Source organism: Bombus fervidus, chromosome 4 (assembly GCF_041682495.2).
Source record: "Bombus fervidus isolate BK054 chromosome 4, iyBomFerv1, whole genome shotgun sequence".
In the NCBI taxonomy this organism is placed as follows: Eukaryota; Metazoa; Arthropoda; class Insecta; order Hymenoptera; family Apidae; genus Bombus; species Bombus fervidus.
In genome coordinates, this window is record NC_091520.1 from 9,462,021 (window position 1) to 9,480,351 (window position 18,331).

General features: G+C 41.0%; 1 protein-coding gene across 3 annotated transcripts in view; it reads right to left on the reverse strand.

The window, feature by feature from the left end:
* Positions 1-3,078: 3,078 nt before the first annotated feature.
* Positions 3,079-18,331, reverse strand: part of Syn1 (Syntrophin-like 1) — a 369,480-nt gene continuing 354,227 nt past the window's right edge. For all 3 annotated transcript variants that reach the window (XM_072002192.1, XM_072002193.1, XM_072002194.1), the window contains exons 6-8: positions 9,095-9,309; positions 8,113-8,330; positions 3,079-6,560 (exon numbers count right to left, since the gene is read on the reverse strand). In XM_072002192.1, coding sequence (XP_071858293.1) covers positions 6,468-6,560; positions 8,113-8,330; positions 9,095-9,309 — 526 coding nt within the window. In that variant the 3' untranslated portion in view covers positions 3,079-6,467. The remainder of the gene's footprint in view (positions 6,561-8,112; positions 8,331-9,094; positions 9,310-18,331) is intronic.

The window sequence follows — 18,331 nt, forward strand, 5'->3', positions numbered from 1 at the left end:
ACGAATGGAAAATGAAGGATCGCCGTTTTATCTCGATTTGCATATTTTCCGCGCGCCAAACTTACGCGAATCGGAAAATTACACGCTCGATCCTGATCGAAAATCTATTACCTCAATTAGAAGTCTCCTAGTTCGAACCATTACCGTTTTCATTATTCATATACTCGAACACGTTTTGCTTCGAACACCTGAGATCACGATCGTTCTCGTCAGAACCTATCATCATTCTCGCAGATTATTTTCACGTTTTTACCATTGAAATATGACCATCTGCACATCTTCGTAAATGCATACACGTTCGTAGCCCGGTGATTCGATACTTATTAGCATTCGCTCGTGCGGCTCAATTTCATCAGAAAGCTAAAGAATAATTAAAATCTTCGCGTGGTTCCGATCTGATGGCCACTATGCACGGAAAATACACGGAAAAACGATATCATTATCGTTATCCTAGTCAGAAGTTATTTCAGGAATATGATGGTAAATTGACGAGGAGCATAAGCCAGTTGAGAAACACGAGACTCGCCATAACATCGAATCATAAAATTACACAGCATACCTCGTATTTTTAATTACTAGAATTCTAGCGTTAAATTACACCAACCAAAATTGTATATCTTCTCTTTCTCTCTCTCTCTTTCTCCGTCTAACGTGATTTTTTTTCTCACGTATACGGAACAATTTATTATTTTCATGGCTCTTATGTTCGCCAAAGGGCCGTATACGCTATAATTGCGAGAACCGCGACGGCGTTGGGCTACAGAGGTGAAATTCTATGGAATAAACGTATCATTACGGCTTTCCATGATGCGGGATAACAAAGGTGAATTATACGCGGCTGTTAGTCCGCTTTTATAATCTTTAGAACGTTCTGCCGCGCGAGGCGTGGCCTTGGGATTAGGGTTGGCCGGTGGAATAGAAACGAGTCGCTATGAAACGAAGGGGTTACGTTATCGCGGCCCGGCACGTTGTAAATATCCTAGTCCATGCTGGCTACTTCCACGACTTATCGTGTCACTCTCGATACCCGCCGCAGCAATTCGTGTCTTCCCGATTTTTAATTAGCCAAGTACGTCCGAGGTCTACGTAATCGAATAATAATTGAAAATTCTCACTCGACGCGTTCCTTCTTCATTTATACGCGGCATTACGCGACTTAAATTGTACGCGTTCAAAGCATTTTTCTACCATTATTGTCACGTTAGAAATCGTTTTAGCAAAAAATGTGGAATTAGACAAGCGATATCAGTTCCAGGTAGATAAAATTAACGGCACGTGCTTTATTAACACTTTACCAACCGCTAGCAGTTCAACAGCATACGCACGTCTCTTTCCAATTTTCCAATTCATTTCGTTCATCGCGAACGGTAAGTTTTTCAAATTGATATAAAACTGTGGGAGCTTGCAAAACAACACAAATGGCGTAACTGAGCAAGGTACCTTAGTACTAGATAACAAATTGGTTCTTAAATAATAAGAAAGATTGTTGGCGACAAAAGGCCGATTGACAGGCCATCGGTCGGTAAAGTGTTAATTGCTTCGTTGCAGTGGATTGGCTTGATAGAACATTAATATAATATTCCGTGATTTTATACCACGGAAAAAAAAACATCATTTGTGTGTCATCGTTCGATTGCTAGTTGTCTGATTACCAGTCAAAGCGTCACTCTCGGTTAACTAGCAGCAAGAGTACATGATCTTGTTAATTTGCAACAGTTAGTATTTAATTAACAGTCAATCGATATAACACAGTAACGAGATGAATTAAATCACCTCGGTTCCGTATCTTTTGGAACTTTAAAATTGCCTTGAAATTTCAATGCATCTCTGTTCTATCCGCTTCTCCATTTCAGTTCTAAATTTCCTCGATTCTTGTTAATTAGGTATCACTGACTCACCGCGAAGTAACGGGTTTATTTTAAATTTCAATGCGCGTTATGAGCTCTAGCCCGGCCGGACTCGTTAAAAATGACCGGCCAACAGCCAGCCTGTATCATCGGTAACGAAGTAACGAACAGAGGAACAAGCGGCTTTAATGATGGATAATGGAGTTGTTGGAGAAACAATGAAATAATCCTGATCTCGTTCCTTCCATCAAATAGAATTAATGAAATAATTTCTCTCTTTTAAATAAGATACACCAATATTTACCTTGTTTTCTCGAACAAACATTAACAGCCCCATGGCGTTTAATTATTGAAATAATTGTCGTGGAATAATGTTCATTTTCATTCTCACTTCAACGAGCTTATCTTCTTTTTTTATTATGTGTGTCTATATATTAAAAACATAAATTATGAACAATGCATCGTCGAAATTTTCTACCATCAGATTATTTCACGTACAGCCATTGTCTTGCCAGATAAAGTTAGTCAAAAGTTCACGTTATAACGGGTGTCTCAAAGCGTCCGTGTGATTTACGTATAAGGTACTTGGGGTAAGAATGGGTGATTCAAGGGTGGAAGTATACAGGGAACCGCTGCAGGCGGACGGAAGACAGATCAGAAAAGTTTTGCGAGCCAATCACCGACTCCGGATATCGGGTTCGCCGATAAAAATGACAAAGTCTTAAAAGTTTCTCCTTACTGTCGCGTCTGGCCGAGATTCCTTTCGAATTCGTCGTAGACCGTGCGTCCTTCGATCGCGAATATTCGATGGATCGTAGAAGAGGAAACGTTTTCAAGCTATGCATACTTTGTACTAACCCTCTGTTCGAAGGATCGAAGAATTAGCAATTTTTAAAAGTTTCTTCTATGTATAACATTGAAATTAGGACTCAGGTCTTATTACTAATATATTTGCCAATTTCCTTTTTCAAATATGCTACTACGACGTTTTTGTTCACGTTATCCGTTTGTTCATAAGACGGAATATTCTTCAACATGCAGATTCTTCTTCTATTTTTTTAAGTAGTAGTTTATATCTCTTCGAATAATGGGAACGATAAACTCTAGCTGCAAGTCAACTTACTTCGAACGCCATTGTCCAAAGCTCGAATCTTCAAGCTTGATCCTATAATTTTATTGAAATCGTATTTTTGAAGGAAACCGTCTAGGAGAAAATGATTAACAACGCTAATTTTCTAACCGTCTCATTTATTTGGTAACTCATAGATATACACGTTAACGTTCTCTTAAACCTAGAGAGAAATGAAAACGCAGGAGGACCGTGTGTCCCGTTTCACTCCTATCGATGGTTTTGGGAGGGCGATGAAGAAAACAAGAAGAAGGACAATCAAAAAACGAAGAACGAGCCTAGCGACTGGCTTCGTCCAAAAATCATTAGAAAAATACACAGTTTACGCGTAAATCCTTTCAAACTGAATTAATTCTCGTCGATGTTACGAACTTATTTCTCGCGTTTAATGACGTTTACCTCGTTCCCTAGGCGGGTGTACGTGTTTCTCTGTTTGTGTGTGTATACGTGCCGGTGTGTGTATGTGTAAATACGTTCTCGCGTTCCTTTCGCAGGATTCTCTCTGTCGACGAAATCGTTCGATTAATTCGCCCGACATGTTCGCTCATTTACAAGTTTTTCTACTTTCGTTAATTTCCACGCGGGGAGGGAGGTGGCCCGTTTCGAACCAACGAGACAGCCTCGTTTCTCATTACGCTCAAAATCTGACACACGAATCCTAGTACCAGGATCGCGTTTCAAGCCGATTTCCGCATTTAACCACGATAAGCGCAGCAACTTTGAGTTTCGTTATTTCGATTTATCTATAATTTCGCTCGAACCCACAACGAAACCACCAGCGATCTCTTTATCTTCGTTTCTCGATGTGTCATAGGTGACCGTCGTCCCCTGGTGATTCATTGTGACACGCCTGTGAAATTGAGTTCTCCGTCGCGTTCCAGCCAATTTCGGTAATTGCTACGAAATTGTGGTAAAAACTGGGTTGAATCGTTGATCGCACGGATAATGCGGCTGATCCGGGTCAGTCTGTCGGATCCTCGTGTTCCTGCCGATCGTTTTAACGCGTTAAATGCTGTCCATGACCAGCCACTTTGACAAGCGTCGGTATTTATTAAGCCCGTGAACGATCGTTTCACCTATTATCGACAATAAGCGTGGATTCGCGTGTATTCATAAATCGTCGCGATTTCTCTTTAACACGGAATCTCAGGTCCAACGATCCACGTTAGATCACGAGCGATCATGTCGAGGTTAATCGCGTCGTTTCGTGACCGTACGTATCATTCATACGAAAAATCTACAACACACAATCGACTCACGAGAGCATCGTATTATGCTAAACAACCCTTCAACCTTCTTATAAGATCGAAGAAACGCGGACACTTTGTGCTATCTGCCCATCGGCGATGTCACGAATCTTCGTCTGATCTCTCTATATCTATATACAAACGCGAGAACAGATTGCCAAGCGACAAGAAACCAATTTTTCTTTTTTAAAGTATATTTTTCTTTGATTCGTTTCACCGCGAAAAGAACGACAATGGCATACGACGAAACGGACACAATCAATGGTACGTGGCTTCGTTGATATGTTCTACTTAACGTCGAAATTCTTATTATCGCACGGCCTCCTTCGACCAACCTTTTCTCCTCGACGATCGTCGCCGATTATATCTCTCCTCTATAGAACGGATGAAAAGGAATGCTCGACTCTTACACGGACAACACTCATATCTCTCTCGGCATCGATAATTCGCAGTAGTACTCGTAATGCGAATAATTCCGCCGTTTCACCGTCGATTCACGCCCACCCCGTGGGATAACTCGGTCTTTCGATAGCAATTCGTCCCTTGTCTGGACGATCTTCAACTTTTGTTCTCAGATGTTTGGTTGTTCAAAGCCGCGGGTTTGTTGTTGGGTTCCCGCGGTACCCGCGGATCGTACGACGGATATTGAAACTAGGGCATTGGATGAGTTACAACGACGGTTTATTTACAGTTCGAGAGTTCCCTCTCTGATGGGAAACTTCGATGTTGCAAGCTGAAGGATGGCTTAAGTTTATGAAGAGAGAGAATCGAAATAATTCGAAGCAAACAGAGGTGAGATGGAAGCGACGAATGGAAGCGAGGGCTCTCGTTTATCCGTCAGTTATCTCCGCGAGGAACTAGGCGAGATCGACAGGAGTCGCGGCTAACCAGTACACACATCGACGTTTCTTGGCATCTTATATTTACTCGCGTTAAGAATACGAATCGTACAAAACAACTATTAACGCGCATCCGTTGCTCCATCGACCCTGTTGATTCACGTTTCGCCTCTCCGCCTTTACAAAATTCTCCACTATACGCCATATTCGCCATTTCCTTTCAACCGCGAACAGAGTGTAGCCGAATTTTCGTAGGCGATAAATTCTTCGAAGGAACTCCAAAACACGAGTAGTACCAATCGATGGCGAATAACTCGCGCCTGTTCTCGCGTAACGAAATCCACATAAATATCGATGAACAGGACGAAAAGGAGACGCCTGCCGTCGGAAAGTTTCGCCATCAGCCTGTACTCCGGCGGAGATCAACGTCCACGAACTCTTTAAAGTCGCTTTCGTTCGACGTTACGAAACTTTTAGCCACGATACGACAACTTTACTTGGTCGTCGGTTCTTCCAAACCTTCCTCCGTCTTTTCCATTTTCTTCTCTCTTTATTTATACCCAGGAGGAAGGAAGTTCGTCTGTCGCGGCGGTGTGGAGGAGAGGTCGAAGCCCCAGGGTCAGTCGATCCTCCGTGCTAGAGCGAACGGGCGGCGGTTGGACAGTAATTGATTAGCTTGTGCTATTGGGGTTCTCCGAAATCGAGCGTTCGATCAGAGACTTCTTTCACCTTCTCTTAAATACACCCACTCGCTCTCTTATTCTCTCTCACTCTCTCTCTCTTTCTACCTATTTTTTTACTTTCTCTCGTTTTCTTTCGTTCGTTACATAGCAGTTTTTTTTTCATTTTGTTTAGTTTAGGTAGATAGGTTTAATCGGTTACTTAGGCGCGTTGATTAGTTACGACTCCCAGCAGCGGACTTTCCTCCGCTTCCTTCTAGCCTACTTGTTGCGTGTTCGGATAACTTTCTGGCAAAATCGCGCGTTGGATGGCTTCGAGTCAACGATCAACCCGCTACTCTTCTCTCCATCGTCATTACTTTCTCTTCGTTCTTTTTCCCGAAGAGTATTTGCACAGCTCGCTCGTACACCGTCCTAATCGTTGTCGTATCAACGAAAATAAGGAAGAGCGTAATTGTCCTACAATAAGGATATCGTAACTTCCAAATGGAAATTGAAGGTTCAAATTAGCGAGTGTCTTTTCCTCTGGTCCGTCTAATAATTTTTTCTTCCTCGTTCTTGCGTATCCTGCTTGCCACCCCCGTCCTTTCCTCTCTCCTCCTCTTTTTCTCTTCCTTCTTGTGTTTCTGGGCAATTCGAAGAGCTCAGTGAAGGAAGACGCTGGTGACGGACCTGGTGGTGTGGGGTGGCAGGTCGGGGGCCTCCGTGGGGGCCCCCTCGTACCCCTATGCGCTCAGGCCAAGTCGGTGGATCTTCGCCGAGAGAAAGTTGTGGAGGACGAACACGATCGGCTTCGGACAGCTCTCGAGGTCCAGCTCCTGGAATTTTGGGAATCAACCATCCTTAAATAAATTACGATAACTGTACGTTTTATTACGATTACTACAAATTTACTAAGTAATATCAAGTATAGTATCAATTAACAAAACGAATGAAAAATAAGAGCAGTCCTAAATTGTCTCTCCTAGATGAGCATTTAGTTCAACTAAACCAATAATTCACCGTTTTCTTTTTATTTTACAAATTGGATTTCCCAGCCAAAACCTGATTCTAGGGATTTGTAATAGGATTTTTCACGAAAATATCGACGTTCTTTTCGTTTCTTTCGGTCTATTCGACAAAAATTACATCATCTACTTTTTCACGATCGATATAGACAATGAAACGTTTATTTAGTCTCGCGACCTTCACGTCAAATTGAAAATAGAACCAATTGACGGGTTATTGTTTCTTCCGGGCGCGGGAGGAGATCGCGGCCGATCGGTCGCTTAATAAAAAATTCCAAGGAGAAACGATCCGGAGGATTCTCCATTTGCGGTTTCGCTTCAGAGGCAGCTCGAGAGCGGAATAATTTTTCCATCGTGACGTCTGTCGCGGGAAATTCTACCTCGATGCTTTTTCTCACCCTCCACCCCCCTGGCCCACGCCCAACCCCTGTGACACCCACCCTCCTAGCTTCCAGAGAGCCGGAGCGTTATGAATGGCCATTGAACAGCGGGAGAGAACCGGACGACGGTGTTTGGGAAAGATGTAAAATACGTATTCTACGGTATCGTGCTCCGGCATCAAGGGCTCTTTCAAAGTGACGAGCACAATGGGATTACTCGGTGCACAGTCCTCTTTTTCACGATATCTCCGCCTCTCGTCCAAGATAATAATCTCGATAGTCTAGGTGGAGTCAATTAAAATTCTCAATACCATGGCCGACGGCAGAAAGGAAGCCTTCTTTTTCTCGTTGCACAATGAAATTCTTCCTCCCGATCGCGAGACGAAACGCGTCGCGTTATTATCGAACACGTCAGCTCCAGTTAGATATATTCCCCGTTAATTCTCCTTCGTTCGTGGAAGCTCGTAAGAAAATCGTGGCAACATTAAAACACGAATAATAGTCCTTTAGGATGAGATTGTAGGAAGAGTACAAGGGAGAAATATAATAAGTTACGTTTCTTTGCTTTTTAGATCGGGACGATTTGAAAATTCAATACTTTGTCATTTTGTAACGTCGTGTGCTGTTGCTCGAGTTCATTCGAAGCTGCGTTTAGTGGGAAAACGAAAGAAGTGGGAAATTGCCACAAGATCGTCCATGCCAGATTATTTTTACAGACTTTCAAAGATTTATCGGTTATTTTTTAACCTCACAGATTCTTCCCCTTTCCGATAAGATTCTATTAAAATCTTTGTCTTATTCCTCGAGTAACTTCGACACGATATAGTCTACAGAAATGGACTTCGCTCTACGATTTTTACATGGAATGTTATTTTTAAGATGTCAGAATAATATTGGATTTTTAAGGAACTTTATAGAGTAGAAATTTTAGAGAACTTAATAAAGGCTATTAATAGGCAAATTTTCTGTCGGACGTCACTTACAATCTCGCCATCCTCGCCGCCAAAGTCGAGCCACAATAGACGCGCCCCGTCGTCCGCTGACATCTTCAGTTTATCAAAGGATCTTCTCCAGAGGGCAGTCGGAGACGAGCTTGGACTCACCCCGTTACCTCCTACACCTCTGGTTCCAGCGGCGTACAACGCGAAACCGTCTTCGTGGTTCACAACCAGCTGACAAGCTTTTCCTTGCCACGTGCACCCTTTGGACAAACAAAAGGCAAGACTGATAATTAGAATTTTATCTAGCACCAGAGCACGTTAAAGACGAAAAATTTAGAATCGTAATGCGTTTCTCGGAATGCAAGAATTTGACAGGAAAAAATATTAGCGTAATTAATTTTTCCAATTAATAACGAGATTAGTAGTGCACCTAATTTCCAAATTTCCAAATTTTTGATGGGTAATGGATGCACCAAACGAGAATACAAAAGTACGGTGGTCGGGCGGATTGCGAGCGAAATAAGAATTCTTTGACAAAGCCGAGCTAAATTACATAGCACCAGTCACGATCGAGGGAGAACAATCTTGCAATAAAACCATGCCACCGACTGTAGTGAAAGTCATCTGAATCGCGTCGATGCCAAACAATGAAGTGCTTTAATAAAACCGAGCTAAATTAAACAACAGTCAATCGATCGCAAAGTAAAAAATAATCCGATGAAATCGAGCTAGACTAAACAACATCAGCCAATCGTAAACCGTAAAGAAAGAAAAAGAGGAAATTGCCCGATGAAAACAAAACGTGGAACGAAAGGATGGAAACGCGATTTCTAACAATTTCAATTCGTTGTTTTAGAAATTACAATATATATATTATTTTGTTATTCCTAATTACAAGATAAACAATAAATATTTTTAACGCTTCTCTAGTCTGCAAATTTCATTAGCAAATCATAATGTATGGAAGAGACGTATCTGACAGTGACTTTTGTTTCACTTGAGTTACGAAAAAAAGATTACTCACGAACTGTATATTCACGTAACGAGTGAGCGGCCGCGTGGCAACCCTGAACGATCGCCCTGGCCCAGGCAGCTAAATCCCTTCGTGTCTCGGCTCTCAGATGATGCGTCACGACGCCGTCGATGGTGCCCACTCGCACCGCGAACGTGGCTGCGTGCTGCGTCGCACCGCTACTGCTACTTCCTGCCTCGTTCTGTCTCGCTGGTGACGACACCAATCTGCAAGCATAAAATTCGAAATTCGAAAATGCAATCTCAAATTTCATCTTATCGCTTCTTCTCTCCGTAGAATATGGTCCGCCCTTTGTTACGTCCGGTGACTCTACGTTCGAGGCGGCTACCAGCTGTGCATGTAGAATTAAGCGGGCAGCAATAATCCTAAGGAATTGTCATGAAACGAAGCTTTTTGATGTACCGTTAAGTCCGTCAATTGGCATGAAACATCTTCGAGTCAAGACATTCGTTATGGTTATTGCTCCATCAGGTAAAAATTGGGGAAACGTGGGTTGTCCCATGTTTCCTAAAAGATTCCACCCACAAGCGACTAGTGGTGGAGCGATTACCACCGAACAAGAGTTTTCCTTTGCAACAGCATCGTCACCAGACCTCAACTACAGATCAGTCAACATATTTGCACTGGTTCATCAACTTAGCACTGTCGTACTTAGTACTTACGTACCAATGTAACTATCTTTTCTACAAAGTTGTTGGAAATATATATTATTTTTGAACTGTGAATCAAGTGTTATACTAATTAAACCACCTCTACTATCCTAATCGAAATAAGGGATCGATCAGTTCGTAACGGGAATTTACGACTCCCGTAGACGCGCTTCCTCGTGATCGCGTCTCTCCGCGACTGGTCGAAAAAAGACCCTTCTTCTTTTCATTTCGCTCGTTTCTTTTATTACTGTATTATTAGGTTCTTTATTTAGGGGAACAGATGGTAATCGAGAGCATCGGCAAGGGGATAAAGAGAAAATTTCATCGGTATCGTTGCAAATTTAGAAGCACCCCCGGTTGTCGAGATCGAATAGCACGGGGTTGAATTCAACGTAAGCGAAATTTTTTTACGAACACGTGAATTCAACGCGGCGTGAACTACCTTGCAGGGTGAATTACCTCGCGCGATCCACCCTCCGTCGTAAAAATCGCTCGCGGCTTTATTGCGCGTGGCACGGAGCCGACTGACACCGGAGAGGCTCTCTTCAAACCCCCCGCGCTCTGCAATCTGTCCGCTGACGAATGGTTCTGACGTACGCGGAGCTCGCGTTCGTTAGATTTATAGATTTTTCGGGAGGACGTTGGTAAAAAATATGCCGGCCAAAATGGGTGTGCGGCGAGAAGAGGTGGAAAAAGGGCGATTCGCATAATGGGATAGCTTTGGAGAAATGGACACCACGGAGAATTGCGTGTCATCGATGTCGTCGAGTTGCAGAAAATTTCAAACCGCAAGGGACGATCGTTTTATTGTAAAATTTGAATGCGACTTTAAATGCGAATTTTGGAATATTTTATCTGGTATTCTACATTTCATCGGATAATGTCAATCATGTTCATAAAATAGAGAAATTATTCTGTAAAATCAAGGAATTTTCAAGTATCATAGTCAACTATATTACAGTCGTAATTTAAACAACTCCATTCTATATTTAAAAATTTCTAATTTTCCGAAAACCACATTTCGTTTTAATCTCATCAACACCATATACAGTATGTGTACAGAAATCGATCCTGAAAACTGTGTTTGCTTACGATTCGACGAAAAAACAATCGACGATTCGATAATAAGAATAATAATAATAAAATTAATTACTCATTAACGAGTGGGCACTTTTTTTTACAATAACATGATAAAATATTAGTAGCATAGTAAAAACAACATTCAGATCCTTGTACATACTACGTAAATTTTGGCAAAATTTTACCTGAACGACAGTACAATATGACAATCAATGTACAATATGCGATATCAGTGTCGCACAAAGACAGAAAAATTTTGTATTAGTTCACCAATATAGTTTTCTTATACTTTGACTTCTACTTCGCGAAAGAAGGCAAATTAGTCGATGTACTTGTTAGATTCTACCGATTCTTGACTTGAGAAGGAATATTAACCCTTTGCACTCTGAATTTTATTTCAATTTCGTTAGCAGCAGCTCCCAACGCTTTTAAGTGTTTTATTTGAAATTTACTTTAACTAAAAAATAAGACAATTTAAATAAATAAAGGAAGAAAGAAATTTACGTAAACACCAGTTTTATTTACACTATTGTTGTATTTTGTAATTTTTAAGTGTATGATGTATCCTGAAACAATTTCCAGGATACAATCCTGGTTTTCTTTCGCACGTTTCGCAAAAAAAGGTTGGACTGAAAGAACGTCGAGTGGGTCTCGACAAAGGTTCTCCTGAGATAAAAACTGCTGTCGAGTCACACTCGACATAGGAGTGCAAAGGGTTAAAGTTAATTTGCCTATTGCTACACCAGAACATTTAATTATGTTGTTTAAAATATCGTGTAATAATTACGCTTTACCTTCAAATATCTCTAATTCCCCAAAAAACCAGTACGATAACTTTTCTAAATACTTTCCGATAGTCTTCTTTAACGAACATCCAACTTCTCTCCAATTCTTTTATCCACAGAAATAAAACTAGATCTCGAAACCTTCACGATCCACTCGTTACGTAACGCTATCGGATTCACCAGTGCGGAAAGGATGGGTTATTCGCGTTCACCCGTTATACAGAGTAACGGTGCGCACGTCGAATAACGTATGAGTTCCTCCGGGTGTAATCCCGGGTCGGGCGTTCCTCCCGGATCGCGTTCGACGGGTTTTCCCTGGCCCCGGGAACGTTTTCCACTTCTGATAGTCAATGCTTCTGAAAGGGGAAAGTTTCCGCGAGATTCAGAATCACGCGAGACGCGCCAGAACGCATTACGCTGCGTCGCGTGCATCGCGGATGGCTGCGACGAATCGTGAATAACAAACGACGGTTCGCCTCGTGATCTCGCGTTTCAATCGACATCGATCGTCCCCAGCTCCGGTAACTACGATCAGCGCGATAATGGAGGGTAGAGGGTGGTTTTTGGCTGCATGGAAACTGTGATTTCAGTTGTCGGTTCGCTTGATTTTTCCGGAATGCATAATAACTGGTATTAATTACAATAAATGAATAATTCTACCTGTGACAGTGAACATCGCGAGATCCATATGCGGGTTGCTATCACGTGCATTTATAATTGGGTTCTTTGCGCGATAAGCGGAAATACGTTTGGCATTAACACTAGAACTACCACACCAGTCAAATTGACTGTTCTTACAATTTTATTTTAAAATTCCTACTTCATGTTATATTTTTTTCCGCAATCATGTAATGACTTTCGCAACGATAACTAAAAGAATAATATAATGAATCTTATTTTGCTTTCTATGTATTCAAACTGAAAATAATTTCGTATCAAAGCTACTTATACCAATACCAGTCAAAGTGACTGGAACTTGTCAAAGTGTAAAAGGGTCCCGCAATCTGTTTATCGAACTCCAATTAACCAGTTTCCTCGTTTTGTACAACTTCCCACACGTTTTTAACATGTTCACTGCGTATCATTCGATATGATGATATCAGATACCAGGAGAATTCCAGATCAATAGCTAGATCGCTAGATGCTAAACTATAAATGCTACATCAGTTAAAACGACTAGTTCTACAATTTTATAAATGTATCAAGCCTCGTTTAGGGATCATGGTCCCAGATGGATTAATAATACCAAAAATATACTACGTAACATGGAATTCCTTCTGTAAGAAAGTAATAAATCAATAAATATAAAAATATTCTATTATTACGTATTTTTTAAAGATCAGTCATTTTCACCTTGTTTTGATAGAAATAGCTTCGTGTTAACTATCGGTAATTCTAGTGTTAATCGATCGACTCGATGATCAAAGCGAAGTTGATGTGAGAAGAAAGCAGCAGCGCGTAAATATTGTTGTTAAATTGTGTCAAAGACTGTAAAGCATCCTTCGCTCTTTATTCTGCCAGAGATCACGATATCTCTAAATATAAATATCGTACAATTTTTGTCTTCAACGGAGGCAAAAGAACGTATTAAAAGATATCAAAGAATCCATGAATAAACGAATTATCACGTCGAAGAGATGGGGGAAGTGAATTAATTCTGGTTGGCCGACGACTTAACTTATGAAACAACAACCTTCGCAGTCTCGTTCGTAGACGATTATTACAGCTAAAAATCGACTGAATGCCGCCGGAGCGCACTCCAGTAGAGAGCTTCGAGGGAGTCATTGAAATAATTAAGCAGTCAGTCGAACAAACAGCGAAACGAAGGCGAACTGGAATAAAAAGAAGACAAGGGGAAAGCGCGAAGAAGAAGAACCAAGCGATTGCTCTTCAGCTACGATAATCGAGTGTCAACGAAGAAACAGAAGCAGCAGAAATAGGACAGAGGGAAGAGGAACAGTCGGGCGTAACGCAAAGCTAAGAAGTCCAAAGAGAAATATAGTACGGGTACCGGCGGGGGTGGGTGGAAAAGAAAAGAAGAAAATAGGGTGGCGAGGGGTGACGGGGATAAGCGGAAAAGCAACGGATGGTAAATAAAGGCGTTAAACGAGAATGGATGTTCGTCCGAGGCCTGTAATCCCGGCCAAAAGGGACGAAGCAGAAGCCGTTTGCAACTTGGAAGGGGTAAAACTTTCTTCTCTACCCTTGTGAAGACGAGGAGGAAGAAGTGTTTCGGTCGTAGCCGAATCACTTCCGGTTTGTCTCGCAGTAAAACTTCCTTAAGTCGGTCATTTCGTACCTCCGTGGGCCCGATACGGACCTCTTCGACCGGAAATAGCTTTTCGGTGCTCCACTTTCCACCCCCGACCACCCGCTTTTCTCTCACCTCTTTCTCAACCAACCCTCTCTTCTCCCTTTCTCCCATCGCTTCCGCCGGTTTTCTTCGTTTTTTGGCCAAAGACGGTTGAAAGTGGACACGAGACAGCATCGACCACCGTGCAACGTCCGGGAAACTTTCGGAAAAGTCGGGTCTCGCCTTCTTCGCGGTGAAATAAACGGATCGATGATCGGGTTACCGAGATTAGGTCCGCCCGGGGGCAATATCACGTTAAGTTTCACGGTTTTTGAAGTTGAAGAACACGATTAAGCTTATTGTGTCATCAGAAACGAGTCTGTTGAGATCATAAAAAGGTAACCATTTTGTAATTGTCTAAGAAAAATGGAACGCACGCATGGGACATTCGAGTTCAAGTTATCTTTATCAAACGAAATACTATATTTTCCTGTTCGAATCGTCTCTTAAAACAAATTTAATGCTGTGATCACGTATATAGCACAGTCTTGAACAGACGAAAATTTTCAAAAGTCGACGAAGTCTTTTGTACGCCGAGCAATGTTCACTCGTGACACAGATATACGAGGATGCCGGTATCTTTTGACGTCTTGAAGGATATGCCTTATACGTACATGCTTCACAATGGAAGATACAAGCGTGAAATTCGACAAGAGACAAGTAATACGGTATGATTCAAATGAAAGAAGTATACGAATTTCTGAAAATCATATAGCAGCGAAAATTCGGACAAACAGAAAGCAGGATCAGCTATCGTTGGGATTCTCCGATTGGTTGACGCGTTTAAGCCGAATTAAAATTTGATGCGGCAAAGGGCCCAGCCCAGCAGATCTTGATTAAAAATGAAAAAACGCTGGAACAGGAGTGCATTTTTGATAAGGGACAGACCAGCGTTCCCCGATGGTCGATGTGCAGATCGTGAAAAATTTACGGATCAGACCGCACTCCATCGGTTTTTGCTTCCAGCGCTTCTTTCGCTGATCATCTACCTGTTTTTCCGTCTCGTTTATTTAGTTGTATGTTAAAACGTAGAAGAATGTCGCAAGATGGCTCGAGAATCGGACAGAATCCTGTTCTTTTTCACGAGATTTGTTTGTACGAAGAAAGTACAGAGTAACGATGAAATAGAATTTCATATCAATAGTACTCTTTTATGTTTCGTTACAAATTCTTCGAATATTAATATTTTGTACTTTTCCGAGATTAATTTTTTTTAATTTATTTTGATTTATTTGATTATTCTTTTATTTTATTTATTATAGTGGTTCAATATATTTTTACAATTTTGTGTATGACATTTAAAACGTAAGAAATTTCTGCTCCAAGAACGTAATTTCTCGAAAACAAAGGGCCATACACCCAGATCCTTTTTGGGGTTGTTTCCCTATCGAACTAAAGCATCGAATGCGCATAACTCAAACTCATACGAAATCTACAGTTCTTGACATCTCCTTATGAATTGTAATGAAATCATTGAAATTCTAGTTTTATGATATGTATTAACGTTTGAGTTGACAATTATAATAGCTGCTAAAGGACTTTGTTCTTTTTATATTTAGAAACTAATCAATAGAAAATACTCTGGACATTTATGTGTTTGCCATAAATCTATAGACCTTCGATTAATTTTCGTGTTCATTTCTTCGTCTTCCTAATATTCTTCTACGCGCACACTGAGGAATTTACTGAATTGTGTATCGGTAGAGAAAGATCATCATCGATAACGAAACATTGTTTTCTATGAATTGTTTCAATGTGTTATAAAAACATTAGAAAAAATGTATTTCTATCATTAATAATTGATAAAAAAGGTACCCTTTCCACAGTCGAAAAGCTTCGTTTTGAAAGCATTGAAAATATCTCATATTCATACCTTTGATTTATTATCGAGCTGACGTTGCACTGTAAATTTTATCGTAGAAAAATATTGTAAACTAGAACGAGTGTAAAAGGAAGATAAGAAAATATGAAGTACAACGACAGGAAGCTTTGTGATGCAGCGAGTATCACGGTTGCTTTTCCATCCAGGTGATCACGGTTTGAACCTTAGCAGGTTCGTCCGATCTTTCCATCGATTTTACAAGGCTGCCCGAACAATTTGGTTAATTACTCGCAGATAAGAGCGAAACGAACGTTTTAAAAATTTCCCTCGGTTTAAAAAAAGTTGGGGAAAAAGAGAAAGAATACTTTGAAACGAGTTTCGTGGGATAACGAGAGAAAATTTTTCTTAGAAATGAAAGCTCGGTTAAAGGGTGTGTAATTAAGCAGAAAAGGATTTTGCGAGAAAACATTCTGAAGAAAAATTTCCTGCTAGTTTATCCAACGATAAACACGTGAAATGTGTTGAATTTCATTGGAGAACAACGATCAAAGAACAGACGTGTATCTCTAAAAACGCATGATATATAAAACGAGAAACTGCAAAATGAAAGACAGGAAGGAGAACAAAATAATGAAAAGTATGAAAACTGCATGAAAGAAGAAAAGTAAGGTAAATGCAGTTTCCAACAAACGTAAATGTTTGTACGTTAAATCTAATCTCTGGTCTTGGTCGAAAGATAAGAAAAGATCGACTTAGACTTGCAAAAACGATATGAACACAGTCATTTGCACAAACAAAGAGTGGCGTCGCGAAAACAACGTAGTGTTTTCGACGAAGAAAATAGTTTCGCAAGGAACAATACCAAGGAACAGGATACGCACGAGCGCAGTTTTTTCAAAGGATTTAGTTCCATACAACGCTTGATCTGTTCCCCTCTGTGGAGAATTTCAGCGTTAAAAATGGAGCTTGGTAAATTCGGTTACACACCACGTGTGTAACATCGTTAACGTGGTAATTTGTGTTGGGGCCGTGCATCGTTGGACATCACGTGTAACAAGTTGCTCAACGGGTGATAAGCGAGAAATAAAGTTTTTCACGCGTGATATAAAACGCGTAACTGCCCTTCGAAATGAACATAGAACGAAGGGATTGTAGCCGGAGAGCGATTCGGAACATTCTACACGATGATGAACGTGTTCATAATTCCGTTGCAGCCGTGTTGTGCTAGCGTATGCGCCCTCGAGTTAATCAGGCTACGTTATTAGCGATAAAATCCCTCGGTAAATCACATCCGACAACGCCTTTCCTCGCCGTATTACACGCAATAAGCGTTATTAATATTTTTAGGCGAGTCGGCTACGCTTTTTACACGAATTTCTCCGAATTTCCGCCCCGTTATAGTCCATGGTGTAATTTAGTTGTCGCTGTAATTCCCTTGTTTAGTTTTATCACGTGGAAATAAAAGCGTGTCCGTTGGCCGAAGCTTAAAATTCACAAGCTAATAACAACTCTGTTATCGACGCTGTTTGTTCACGGTAAAAGTGCCTTCCTTTTAATTACGTTCACGGCTTGATGAAATTGCCGACAACAACGGGATAACGAAGCGCAGAGATAAGGTTCGAGCTTGAGTAATTTCACGATGATTAATCTAATACACATTTTCACTTTCTCGCTACGATTTATTCGAATTCGTCGTGACGGATTAAAATCATTTTCGCGAAATCGCGTTTCCTCATCGGCGAGATACAACAAAGACGAGGAGCTGAAACGTTAAGAACGATACAAATGCTAATGAAATAATAATCAAGATTGTTTTCAGTAAGAAATGTAAATATAAATGAGTAAATCTCATCGCAGGACAAAAGTAGAAACGAAAATAAATTTTTAAATAAATAACAACACGCATCCCTTGTCGTTTATTGTCTTTCTAAACCCGTAAAAGTGTCGAACGCTGATACTTCATACCGTTCAAATGATAAACAGGTACAAATATCAAAAGTTTCAGAAACCACTTTCTGCTGGATACTTTCTCTTTGCATTCTGACATTTATATACATCGTTCACCGTTTCAACTCCACAAATCGATCAAAAGGATCTCGTACGAGGAGGATAAAAAGATGAAAAAAAATGGAATATCACGAGAATAGACGGAGAAAATGGAAGTTGGGCAAAGGAAGAAACGAAAATCCTGAAACTCGAATATTGCGCTCACGGATTGCACGTGCGATAGGAAACTGTCGACGACATCTTCGATAATTAATGCCCTCCCTGGGGGGTTTAATTGATCCGGTTCACCGTTCGATTATCGAAACCCCATCTTTCACACCGGCGCGGTACGGCGCGGCGTGCACGGTTCTCGCGTCTGACCTGTAACTCTCTGCCGATCCGTATTCCCTTCGCTCTATCCTGTCCCTTCTTTTTTCCATTTTCAATCCGTCCCTTTCGATTCCCGGTCCTCATTGTTCTCTTATTTACCGACCCCTTTTCTTTCCCGTTTTTCATCCACCTTTTTATCCGGTTCTTTTCATCCGGAAAGTC